At 34.7% G+C, this 14,332-nt stretch overlaps 1 protein-coding gene across 1 annotated transcript; it reads right to left on the bottom strand.

Annotated features, from left to right (window-relative positions):
- Positions 1-3,394: 3,394 nt before the first annotated feature.
- LOC132722297 (bromodomain-containing protein DDB_G0280777-like) lies at positions 3,395-5,157 on the bottom strand. The gene is made up of 3 exons (XM_060706767.1): positions 4,909-5,157; positions 4,548-4,582; positions 3,395-3,746 (listed from the first exon to the last, which is right to left on the bottom strand). The coding sequence occupies exons 1-3, from the start codon at positions 5,155-5,157 to the stop codon at positions 3,395-3,397; spliced, it is 636 nt and encodes a 211-aa protein (XP_060562750.1).
- Between the last annotated feature and the right edge of the window lie 9,175 nt (positions 5,158-14,332).

The raw sequence follows: 14,332 nt of genomic DNA, 5'->3' as shown, positions 1-14,332 counted from the left end.
CATTACCACTTATTATTTTGCCATGCATTGTAAGTTTCTATTTTAGGACGTGTTCCTTGATGTAAAATCAAAATTTTACATGCCTTAATTAAATCAGAAATATAACTGTCTAAGTCATACAGTGTACAGTAGTAAATTAAGACTTAATTGTCTTTATAATCACCAGTGATCTGGATTAACTCCTAACAAAGTAAGAGGTACCTTACGACATTAGCCAATAAATAAAGTCTGTATGAGCCACATTTTAACAATCTGATAACAGTGGTATTGACATTAAAATCACTTCATAGCACGGGTGTCGTTGGACAAGTAGTCCAAATAGTTAGAAGGCCACCCAAATTATCTACCAACTTAATAGAAAATACAATAGCTTTAAGGGAAAGGAAAAAATGTACAAAATATTCTAAGCACCAGTGACCATTGTGACCAAAGGATCATCCATAGTATGTCTCTTTCAAATCTTAAAGACATCCGTCAATATTTTGAGACTATGAATTAAAATCAAAAGTGTAATAAACATTATAAAGTATTATTCAAAAATCAAAGAAGGTAGCTTTTTTGATGTTTGACCACACACATTATCTCTCTGAGCAGGTGGGTAATTCAAAATCTAGAGTTTAGGTTCTTTGACACGACGCTTCCTCTCACTGTGTGAAGTGTCAGTAGATTCCATTGTTATTTTAGTAATATACCTCGGACCTGAAACTCATCGCCGATATCGGTACAAATCATGAGTAAGTATGTTCTGCCATCCTCCTTTTTAAATTAGAAGGCAATAATTTCTAGTCAAAAATAGTAAACATATCGTAGCTGAATTGCCTGGTAGTTTATCTAGGTAATAGCTACTTGAAGAAGAATATTTGATATACATGTATTTGTAAATGCTTGTATATCAAGTGTTATTTAGTTCAGAACGCCAATTATGGGCATAAATATCTTTTATCTTTTGAAATGTAGTTTTTGGCAACGATTTACTACTGCTTAAACTTTCTATGTAGTTTCACATAAATATTGTTTTACATTTTCTATCCACAATCTTTTTTCTATCTGTAATTTATTTTCTGTATGTAAATTGCGTTAGAAAATATATACATTTGATGAAAATATTGTTGGTTCAACACTTTTGATATTTTTATTTAAATTGGCATGCCGGGGCGTTGGTAACTTGGATATTGCTAAAGTGACATACTTGTTTGATTTGATATAACTTTATTTGTCTTGCTGCAGTCATAATTTAATGTTGACGATGAATGTTTCGATACATGTGTGAAAGCTAAACAGTCAGACAGCGACTCGTACTCATTATCGCTGTTATAAGTATTTTGGGTTTTTTTTGTAGGCTTGAGTCTTGCTCATTGGAGAAGTTGCCTTTTTCCCAGCATACCAAGTACGAGAAGACATCCCTCGCAATGGCGGTGCAATCGATAACTCATCGAATTTGTTTTCAGCGGGATGTCAATATCAGAATAATCATACAGTTAATATTTTCCCTACAACGATGCATTCATTGTTTGAGAGTAGTGTAAATATCATGTTTCAATGTACAATTATTTTTAAACCTGTTGCTGCTGAGTTTTTAGTGAAAATTACATAAGTTTAGGGAAGGTACTCTGGGTGAGTAGCGTTTATTTTTAGAGAAATTATTGTTGTTTTAAAAATAACGTAGAATATTTCAATTTTAGGTCAGGCGGTTCTGCTTTACCTCCATATCTCGGAAATTGGTGTATTTATTTATTAAATCCTTTCTTTGAGATTAAATAACATCCAAACCGGTCATTTTCCTGATGGCCAAATGGTTTGTCGTGGTCTCTTTATATACGTATTAACATCGCTTGTTTTGTTTCGTGATCGGTTTGGCTTTGTGTCATAGTTAAGTGTGTTTCTAAAATTTGAATTTCTGTATGTTTTAGGTCTTGCGCTAGTGTCTTTTCCGGCTCCTGTTGCATATTATATAACGTGTCGTCGGTGTAAAGTTAATCCTAGTCTAACTTTATTTCCCGAGATATTCTGGCAACGTCATATAGAACTTTTCGTTTACTTTCTATTCAGGAAATTTTTCGGATGTTCCTATATTTGGTGCCGGTTAATGTGCTTGATCCGATAACTCTGAAAAGTTCCCTATCTTTGTAAGATTTAAACAAAACGATAGGCCAGGTGGTATATTTCTTTAACTGAATCTACCTAAACGGGGACTCTATCTATTGCATTTCTTTATTTATACGCATGATGAATAATATTTTGTTCAAGAACATTTTATTATCTGCTACACCTACTAAAACTTGGTGGTTTGATGTTGTGTCTGATTATTAATACTTTCAACGTAATTATTCGTTGTACTACAGACCTTCCAGTATTATAGAACAATACACTTTAAGTAATATTACGTGGTCGAGGGGTTAGAGTCGATGACTTCTAATCCAGTTACCTCTCTGGCGTGGGTTCGATCCCCGGGATATGCTTTGGTAGTTTAGCACGGAGGAAGGTAGTATAGTACTGGTGTAACTCTCCAGGAACGATGGTTAGGAAACTACCCGCCTATATGACTGAAATACTGTTGGGAAAAGGCGTAAAATGAAACAAACAAACAAAAACAAACAAATTGAGTAATATTATGGGATATCATTTAAAAAATGGTGTAGATTTATGTTCGTTTGTTTCAATGAAATATCATTAATGGTTTAAAATTATAATCTTGAACAGATGAATAAAGAACAGCCGGGAAAAGGACGTACAAGGTCGCGTCTATATGTTGTCCTTCCGGGAGCATATAATTCATTTTGAGTCTGCTGACAATACATCAAAACATTTATATAATATCAAGTTTCAATCATGGTAAAAGCATGATATAAATAATTATGTCATACGTCACGCATTTGAAAAGATATCATGAAAACCTTATGATCCAGCTTAACGTTTATATCAACTAGTAACTTTTACTACTTTCACAAATCAGAGACTGTCAACTTTGACACAATCTTCAAAAAAGAGTATATACTTACAAACATAATGATCATTCAAAAAAGCATGAACAACACGCTGTTTCTGTCGTCTTATACTTGCTTCAAAAATAAACAAAAAGATAAATATAGCCGAGTTAAAAAGCAGCTTTAAAGCATGAAATAACTTTAACTAAACATTACTTATAATCATTATCTATCATTTTTGAGTTTCACCTTTAGCTTTTAGCAATAATAGATTTGAAGGAGATTTTATTTTGGTACTTGGTACGTAATTATTATTATCAATAATATAACTTGCACTTAAAGTGCATATTAAAATATAATGTTTTAATTTTCCCTAGGTCAAAGAATCCGCTTCTTTTGTGTCATTCAACTTTTAATGTTTTGATTTTAAATATAAATTTCTTGTTCATAAAAATAATCCCATGTCAGCATCACTTACTTATAAAACCACATGTGCCGACGTTTAAGTGATTCCCTCTTTCGTGTTCTATTCTATATATTTCATCTTGTTGTTGTTGTATTATATCTATTTCTTGTTGTTGTTGTTGTTGTTGTATCCTATCTATTTCTTCTTGATGTCTTCTATTTCTTTCAATTCGTCGTTGTTGTTGTATTATATCTATTTCTTGTTGTATTCTATCTCTTTCTTGTTGTTGACTTCTATCCCTTTCTTGTTGTTGTCTTCTATCCCTTTCTTGTTGTTGTCTTCTTTCTCTTTCTCCTTGTAGTCTTCTATCTATGTTTGGTTGTTGTCCGCTATAGTTAACATAACTATTGGTTGACCTAAATTGAAAATTAGACATATATAAACAGCTTTGTCAAGGAAAAACTTTTATAAATCATAAATATGAATTCAAGTAGTAGGACAAACGAAGGTCGAAAAAAAGCAATCAAAGGAAACTCTATGACAAAATGCCAGAAAATCAATCAAATAAGAATAGATAAACGGTTTTAATAATATTTAGACTGTTCAGTACAGATGTATTGTAAAGTTTTTAACCGCTACTACAAGTACACTATATGAGGGTGTCTCAGTTGAATTGAATCGGCATTGTTCTTTCCTTGTCTAATTTTCCATAATCAGTAAACTAACACTTGAATTGATTAAGTACACATATATCATCTTCCATTTATTATTATATACTTAGAATAATACAGATTTCTATTGCATTGCATTTCTAATGGTATTGATTATGTAACTTAAAAGAATTATCTACCTAAGCGAATTATCACACTGAGAAGCAGAGAGGCAGGTAGCTGAGATCTCCTTATAACATTATTAAATTAGATAATAGTTACTTTGTATTATGAAATATAAACCATGAACTCCAAAACGAATCAGTAATTGTTTACAATTGACAAACAAAAATTGTTATTCCGAACTTTACAGGCTAATCATGGTTCTTTGTAATTACATTTAACCTCATTATCATTATCTTTTAATTGGTGATATATGTTAAATTTATTTCAATATATTTGTAACCTTTTAGGAAATACCAGACTGATGTTCTGTTCATACCAAAATTCTTTACAATTATTATTTCAAGATTAACAAGAATGAATGAAACAATATTAAAAGCATACATTTGTAAGGCAAGCAGGTGGTCAGCTTCTTCTTGCTGTTATAATAAAAAGCAGAGAATATGATGATAAGTAATATATAGGATAAAAACATAACTCAAATATTGCTGGAGTTAAATGGTTTCATTTTTGTGAAACACAAACAAAACTAAATGTTTGTAAACATAATGTTTACAGTTGTACTAAATCAAAGCTATTCAGAAAGAAAACATATTATAGACTGTGAAGGATAAAGTTTAAATTTTACATTTAACTTTTAACAATTAATAAAGCATGATTTATAACTTAATATTTTACATAATATAGATTTCGTTGACTGGTTTTATTATCTAATGTCATGAATTAAACATTAAGTTCAACCTACTCGTTGCCTATTATTATACACGTTGTTAGGACGATCGATAGTTGATGAGACAGTTGGTATGCTTTGTTGCCTCATAGCATTAATGTTACTTGAAGTCGCTTGACGATAGCGGCCAATGTGTCGTTGGGCTCTAGTTCTACCGTTGGTAGTCTCCGATATATATGGTACACCGGGAAGAGTGTCGGCAGCAATTATTCGTTCTAAATCGTCATTTGTGTTAAAACCTGCTGCACCAGATGATGGTTTCATATGTACGGCTCGACAGTTGGGACACAGCATATAGTCTTCTGAACTGGTCAAAGCATAGATATAATAACATGAATTACATTATTCAATAAAGTACATTCTTTTAAATAAATACTGTATGTTTGAAGAATCCTGTGGCATAATTGATACTATTTTAAAAAGTAATCTCATTTGTTAATAATAATAATGATAATGGGAACACAAATAACAAGAGCCACCGCCGGGCGGGGGCAACGCTCGACTTTTTACTTTTTCTAAACGCAAACATAGAAAGGTTTGAACATATATTAACGTTTCCTTTTTATAAAATTAGTTGGTCTGTCTTGTCACATTAGTTTTCTTTATATATTTTGTATATATATGAATAGAAACATTAAGCATATTTCTAAAAATAGCAACAGTACGCAATTTCTTAAAATAGCAACATGACGCAATTTCTAAAAATAGAAAAAATGACGCAATTTCTAAAAATACAAAAAAATGACATAATTTCTAAAAATAAAAAAGTGACGCAATTTCTAAAAATAGCAACAATGATGCAATTTCTAAAAATAGAAAAATTGACGCAATTTCTAAAAATAGAAAAAATGACGCAATTTCTAAAAATAGCAACAATGACGCAATTTCTAAAAATAGCAACAATGATGCAATTTCTAAAAATAGAAAAAATGACGCAATTTCTAAAAAAGAAAAAATGACGCAATTTCTAAAAAAAGAAAAAAATGACGCAAATTCTAAAAAAAAAAAAAAATGACGCAATTTCTAAAAATAGAGAAAAAAAAATGACGCAATTTCTAAAAATAGAAAAAAAAAGACGCAATTTCTAAAAATAGCAACAATGACGCAATTTCTAAAAATAGAAGCAATGACACAATTTCTTAAAATAGAAACAATGACGCAATTTCTAAAAATAGAAAAAAATGACGCAATTTCTAAAAATAGAGAGAAAAAATGACGCAATTTCTAAAAATAGGAAAAAAAATGACGCAAATTCTAAAAATAGAAAAAAAAATGACGCTATTTCTAAAAATAGCAACAATGACGCAATTTCTAAAAATAGAAAAAATGACGCAATATATATATATATATATATATATATATATATATATATGTGTGTGTGTGTGTGTGTGTATACATACACACACATCAATAAATGCACAATCTGAGAAAATTCAGTAATATAACCTTCAAGGTCAAGGTCATTAAAGAGCCCAAGCAAATTTGGGTTTGATAAACAACAAGGTCTGGTCCTTAAGAATGTTCTGTTATAATATGAAGTTTATCCCTTCAAAAATACCTACAGTCAGTTACCGCCAAAACAATGAAAATTTCAATAATTTGACCTTCAAAGACAATGTCATTAATAAGTGAAGGTCAAGGTCTTTCGGTATATTTTTAACAGTTATCTTTGAAGATTATTATGTTCAAGTTTGAAGACAATCCATTCAAAAATAACAAAGTTACAGCCAATAATAGCCAAAAAAATGAAAATTTCAATAATTTGACCTTCAAAGTCAAGGTCATTGATGAGTATAGGTCAAGGTCTGTCTGGTTATTTTTAAGGGATATCCTTGAAGATTATTATGTTCAAGTTTGAAGACAATCCATTCAAAAATAACAAAGTTACAGCCAATAACAGCATAAACAAGCAAAAATTGGACTTTTAACCTTGAAGGTCAAGGTCATTTATGGATGAAGGTCAAGGTTAGTGTGGTCTACTGAAAGGTCTTGTCCCAAGGGTTGTTGTGGCCAAGTATGAAGACAATACACCAAGAAATAAAAAAGTTATGATTCAGGTACAAGTTTTCGGACGGCAACGGCAACGGCACGGCAACGCCGACCTGACTATAACAATACCTCTACTTTTTTTTTCAAAAAAAAAAAGTCGAGCTAAAAATGTTTATTATGAAACTGACGATGATAAAATTTACATTTACTATCATAATGACAATGGTACGGTGGCACAAAGGTGACATGTGTGTGTTTTTATTTATTTCGTGGCCACGAGATACTATGTCGTGGCCACGAGTTACTAAGTCGTGGCCACGAGATAGCTAAGTCGTGGCCACAAGTAACTAAGTCGTGGCCACGAGTTACTTAGCCGTGGCCACGTGATAGCTAAGTTGTGGCCACGAGATACTATGTCGTGGCCACGAGTAACTAAGTCGTGGCCACGAGATAGCTAAGTCTTGGCCACGAGATACTAAGTAGTGGCCACAAGTTACTAAGTCGTAGCCACGAGATAGCTAAGTCGTGGCCACGAGATACTATGTCGTGGCCATGAGTTACTAAGTCGTGGCCACGAGATAACTAAGTCGTCGCCACGAGCCACGAGAAAGCTAAGTCGTGGCCACGAGATACTATGTCGAATGCCAAATGAGAATACACTATATATATTATAAATTTTTAGACTTAACAACTTACTTTTACATTAATCTTTGAAAATACTGAAGATATTCACTTTGAACTTGTCTTTAGGATCATATTAGAAAGTCACCTTCCAAAGCCCATGGGACATTTATTTTGACTATATATAAAGCTCTTTGTTGGGACAATTTTGTGATCGAATTGGTCAGTTTGTACGTACTATGGCCTGTTAACCTTGTTTATATGATTACATCGGTCCTGGTTTATTTTATTTGATAGGGACATTGCCAATGGACAGTTGATAGCCTATAACGTAAAATCATTGTCTGATGAATAATTAAGAAGGGATAAGCCATGGTTTATATAACCCAGAAATATCATTGCACCTGATCAGTAGATGACATTTAATAATTTCGAGGTCATTGGGTAAAAAATCAGGGTCACATTGACGCTAAATGTAAAATTATTGACTAGTCAATATGTAGTATAAATGGCACTTTAACAGGCTGGTGAAGTAGGGGCATCCTTGTACTATAGCACATGTGGGAAATGTTATATAAACAATAAGTTTGTGATCGAATTGGTCAGTTTGTACGTACTTTGACCTGTTAACCTTGTTTATATGATTACATTGGTCCTGGTTTATTTTATATGATAGGGACATTGCCAATGGACAGTTGATAGCCTATAAGGTAAAATCCTTGTCTGATGAATAATTAAGAAGGGATAAGCCATGGTTTATATAACCCAGAAATATCATTGCACCTGATCAGTAGATGACATTTAATAATTTTAAGGTCATTGGGTAAAAAATCAGGGTCACATTGACGCTAAATGTAAAATTATTGACTAGTCAATATGTAGTATAAATGGCACTTTACCAGGCTGGTGAAGTAGGGGCATCCTTGTACTATAGCACATGTCTAGTTAATTATGTAAATTCATATGAATGGTGTAATCTGATTGGTAATTTATCTCGTGGCCTCGACTTAGCTATCTCGTGGCCACGACTTAGTAACTCGTGGCCACGACATAGTATCTCGTGGCCGTGACTTAGCTATCTCGTGGCCACGACTTAGCTATCTCGTGGCCACCACTTAGTAACTCGTGGCCACGACAAAGTATCTCGTGGCCACGACTTAGCTATCTCGTGGTCACGACTTAGCTATCTCGTGGCCACCACTTAGTAACTCGTGGCCACGACATAGTATCTCGTGGCCACGACTTAGCTATCTTGTGGCCACGACTTAGTAACTCGTGGTCATGACTTAGTAACTCGTGGCCACGACATATTATCTCGTGGCCACGACTTAGCTATCTCGTGGCCACGACTTAGTAACCTCGTTGCCAGTACATAGTATCTCGTGGCCGTGACTTAGCTATCTCGTGGCCACGACTTAGCTATCTCGTGGCCACCACTTAGTAACTCGTGGCCACGACAAAGTATCTCGTGGCCACGACTTAGCTATCTCGTGGCCACGACTTAGCTATCTCGTGGCCACGACTTAGTAACTCGTGGCCACGACATAGTATCTCGTGGCCACGACTTAGCTATCTCGTGGCCACGACTTAGTAACTCGTGGTCATGACTTAGTAACTCGTGGCCACGACATATTATCTCGTGGCCACGACTTAGCTATCTCGTGGCCACGACTTAGTAACTCGTTGACAGTACATAGTATCTCGTGGCCACGACTTAGTAGCTCGTTGCCAGGACATAGTATCTCGTGGCCACGACTTAGCTATCTCGTGGCCGCGACTTAGTAATTCGTGGCCACAACAAAGTATCTCGTGGCCACGAGATAAATAAAAACACACACACATGTCACATTTGTGCCACCGTATGTATGGTCATCTTCATTAAAGAATGGTTTAATCAATATCAAATAAATATTGAAAGACTTTGAATACAGCAATAGAAACGCTTAAATGTTACCAGTTGGGTACAAAGTTTTAAGAACAATACGAAATCAGCTATAAATGTTTATTGATTTTATCTCTCCTTGACGTTCCTGATATATATTCACACGAATGTTTTTTAATTTTTCCTCATGTCTTTATAACTTATGATTCAAATTTTAAGGATTGTATTTTTTCAACAGTTTCCTATTGAACACACAATATGAAACTCAAATTCTGGCGTATATTTATGAAGGAAAACAACAGAACAGGAAATGTTCAAGTAAAACTTATATAAACAATAAGTTTGTGATCGAATTGGTCAGTTTGTACGTACTATGGCCTGTTAACCTTGTTTATATGATTACATTGGTCCTGGTTTATTTTATTTGATAGCGACATTGCCAATGGACAGTTGATAGCCTATAACGTAAAATCATTGTCTGATGAATAATTAAGAAGGGATAAGCCATGGTTTATATAACCCAGAAATATCATTGCACCTGATCAGTAGATGACATTTAATAATTTCGAGGTCATTGGGTAAAAAATCAGGGTCACATTGACGCTAAATGTAAAATTATTGACTAGTCAATATGTAGTATAAATGGCACTTTAACAGGCTGGTGAAGTAGGGGCATCCTTGTACTATAGCACATGTCTAGTTAATTATGTAAATTCATATGAATGGTGTAATCTGATTGGTAATTTATCTCGTGGCCACGACTTAGCTATCTCGTGGCCACGACTTAGTAACTCGTGGCCACGACATAGTATCTCGTGGCCGTGACTTAGCTATCTCGTGGCCACGACTTAGCTATCTCGTGGCCACCACTTAGTAACTCGTGGCCACGACAAAGTATCTCGTGGCCACGACTTAGCTATCTTTTGGTCACGACTTAGCTATCTCGTGGCCACCACTTAGTAACTCGTGGCCACGACATAGTATCTCGTGGCCACGACTTAGCTATCTCGTGGCCACGACTTAGTAACTCGTGGCCATGACTTAGTTACTCGTGGCCACGACATAGTATCTCGGGGCCACGACTTAGCTATCTCGTGGCCACGACTTAGTAACTCGTTGCCAGGACATAGTATCTCGTGGCCACGACTTAGCTATCTCGTGGCTGCGACTTAGTAACTCGTGGCCACGACATAGTATCCCGTGGCCGTGACTTAGCTATCTCGTGGCCACCACTTAGTAACTCGTGGCCACGACAAAGTATCTCGTGGCCACGACTTAGCTATCTCGTGGTGACGACTTAGCTATCTCGTGGCCACCACTTAGTAACTCATGGCCACGACATAGTATCTCGTGGCCACGACTTAGTAGCTCGTTGCCAGGACATAGTATCTCGTGGCCACGACTTAGCTATCTCGTGGCCGCGACTTAGTAATTCGTGGCCACAACAAAGTATCTCGTGGCCACGAGATAAATAAAAACACACACATGTCACATTTGTGCCACCGTATGTATGGTCATCTTCATTAAAGAATGGTTTAATCAATATCAAATAAATATTGAAAGACTTTGAATACAGCAATAGAAACGCTTAAATGTTACCAGTTGGGTACAAAGTTTTAAGAACAATACGAAATCAGCTATAAATGTTTATTGATTTTATCTCTCCTTGACGTTCCTGATATATATTCACACGAATGATTTTTAATTTTTCCTCATGTCTTTATAACTTATGATTCAAATTTTAAGGATTGTATTTGTTCAACAGTTTCGCATTGAACACACAATATGAAACTCAAATTCTGGCGTATATTTATGAAGGTAAACAACAGAAAAGGAAACGTTCAAGTAAAACTTATATAAACAATAAGTGTTATGGATTTCCAATCTTTGCATTTGACGTTTAAATGATATAAGGTACCAACAATATAGAGCCTTGTCAGAGTGTGCGGACTTTGTAATTTATTAAAATTCTTTTACGATAAGGAGCAAACATAATTTGGAAAATTGCTATACTTTTCAATGCTAAACTATATTCGAAATGTTAAAGGCACTTATTAGATGTAAGTTAAAGTGACATTATGCTCATATGTTCATTGTCAAGTTGAGCTTAATTGACTTTATATTTGAAAAGAATGACTGCCAAAATGGTGTTTAACCAACAGTTGATATTGGAAAGTGTTTAGAATAAAGTTACAAATCTGCCTTAAATTTAAAAAGACTGCCCCACTCTTTTTATAAACTAAGCGTTATTAAAGGTAAATACTAATGGATATTTACAGACATTTCGTTTGGATCTGTGCGTTATTTATTGTTTATGCAAAGTTTATTATTAAATTGAAAGGATTTGTGGCAAAATGAAAACTTATTTTGATCTTCACCTGTTTACTCACTATATACCCTTGGATGGGCATAATGTAACTTTAAACACAAACTGATATCTATCGTGACTGATCTGTGCCATTCGTGTTTCGCCTCGCGCCCCGCAAAGTTTTTTCTGTTTGTTTGATTGTTTCATTTTACGCCTTTTCCCAACAGTATTTCAGTCATATAGAAGGGTAGTTTCCTAACCATCGTTCCTGGAGTGTTACACCAGTACTAGACTACCTTCCTCCGGCCCCGAAAAGTGAAAAGTCTAGTTAAAATGGTAGGGGCGCGGAGCTAAACACGCTAATTAGCGGGGTCGCGGGCAAAGTTAAAAAGTAAAACGTCGCCCCCGGGGGGTGCAGATTGAGATTTAAGAAATAAAACGGCGGGGCGCGGAGCGAAAACAAACTTATTAGCGGGTGAGCGGGGCGAAGATTAATATATAAAAATTCGCCCAGTGACCACGCTATTTTAGCGTGTTTTCAACACGAGACCACGCCAAGTGAAAATTCTAGAATTAACAATAAATGATGGTGGTGGTGCGGAGCGAAAACACGCTAATCAGCGGGGCGCGAATTCATATATAAAACTTCGCCCCATTTTGTTCCTTCACCTCCAACAGATAAACATACAAAGTTTCTGTCTCTCCAGATCCTGTCTTTGAAGGCATTGTCACCATTAGGTAAACTTTGGAGACACTGGGATATTGCAGAACCTATGTGTTTGCGTTGTTTCAATTATTTTAGTTTTGGAAACAAAAATGCCACAAGGGGTAGGGTCAGATAAACCAAGGGATAGCTAGGAAAAAGGCGTTTTCTGCTTCAGAAGTCTTTAGTCTAAAATTTTGGCCCATAAAATGGAACGTATGTTTTGAACCAGTGACGAACTTTGCAAAAGACCATGCAAAGCAAATTGGATACTGCTTAAGCAACAACTTAGGGCATTGTACGCGAACCTCTTTCTGCTAATATGAGCAACCCCTAATGATATGCCAACGAAACTGCTTTGCCTAGTGGTGTATCTTGTATGGGTATTACATTTTTAACTATTTCTTTCATTATAGCAATCATTTTGACCAATGCTGTCGTTTTAGTCCTACTAGCCCTATACAGTGGGTCGAACATATAGCGGTGTCATACTTGTTAAAGCGGCGTGAAATGATGCGATACAAATTATTGGCAAAGGAAAGTGACAAATAATGTGGGTTAGAACCAGTTTGCATCAAATATTTGTTGTATGATGTAATGTTTGTTCGAATAATAAAATGCATGCTGAGCGGAAGATATATTTGTATATGATAGTCAAAATAAATAATCTATTTCATTGTAAGGAGAAAGTACTTGAGGTATTTGAAGATATACTTCAAATGTCACCGGTAATCTTACATATTTATAAAAAAAATACATTAACAGACGTTATGGATACAGATATTTAATTAGTCATAGCATCAACATGTTTACTATAAATAGCAAAACAAAATACACGAACAGTTTTTAGCTATCTATATAGCTATTTCGCATATATCTACAATATTTTCTTATTTCTTACTGTACGCATGATAACTAACTGTACTCGACAATTTTGGCTCCTTACGATATGTTTTCATGATCTACTGAACAATATTATTGGCAATTAGACAATTAGATACTGGTATGATGAAAAGCAGTTTCATTTAGTGAACAGTTATATCATACTTAAATTATGCCTAATTTTACCATTTCATGTTTAAATGTTGAATTCTGCTTAAGCCGGTGCTAGGGGGCGTGGACGGTAACTTGCACTTTCCAGTACCGTCCATGAACAGGCTCAATCAAACCGAGCCTGCAACATTTTCAATTTTGCCGTGTTGGGCTTTCTTTAGGGATTCTGTATTTATCTATTTTGCTATGCAGCTCAATAATGAATATTTACGTAAGTTGTAAGTAGAAAAAGCAACTTAAATTCACGATATTGGCTTTATCTTTGGATTCTGTATTTATCTATTTTAATCTTATGACTTTGTCACGGATACAAAATCAGTTACTGCTAATTATTTACCTTCAATTACTTTTTTACTATTGAACCTAGACCTCTTTGATTTCGAGGAAATCGAGGAAAGTCAGAGCCCCACATCATCCACATAAAGTTTGCAATTTCAATAGTCAATGTTTATACAATTTATAAAATATACTAACTCTGACGTGTGTTTACAATCCAAAATCCGCCATTATTCCGTGTCGCACCATTTTATCTCGCTTAAAATAAAGTATCCCACCGCTAGACGTTCGACCCCTTGATAGGGTGCATCTTCAGAAATTCTCATTTGAATTTCTTAAACCGACGAATAACCGATGAAAGAGACAATTCATTTTGTTCATATACAGAAGGGATTTCAAGACGAATGTCATTATAACCGACGAATGAGCACATCTGCAGATGCTTCTGTTGTAAAGTTGGATTCCACTTACAACAGCTTACATAATCATTACATAATATTGTATAATATTACTAAAGACGTTAATCATATATAATCTTCATACATATTTTTCAAGAAATATTAAGGGTTTAAACTTTAACTGAGATTTAAGTTTATTTTAAAGTTTA

The sequence above is a fragment of the Ruditapes philippinarum genome, unplaced genomic scaffold, assembly GCF_026571515.1.
Source record: "Ruditapes philippinarum isolate M1 unplaced genomic scaffold, ASM2657151v2 ctg908_1_1_1_1, whole genome shotgun sequence".
NCBI lineage: Eukaryota > Metazoa > Mollusca > Bivalvia > Venerida > Veneridae > Ruditapes > Ruditapes philippinarum.
Note: the sequence above shows the minus strand (reverse complement) of the source record. Positions and strands in the feature narration are given on the sequence as shown.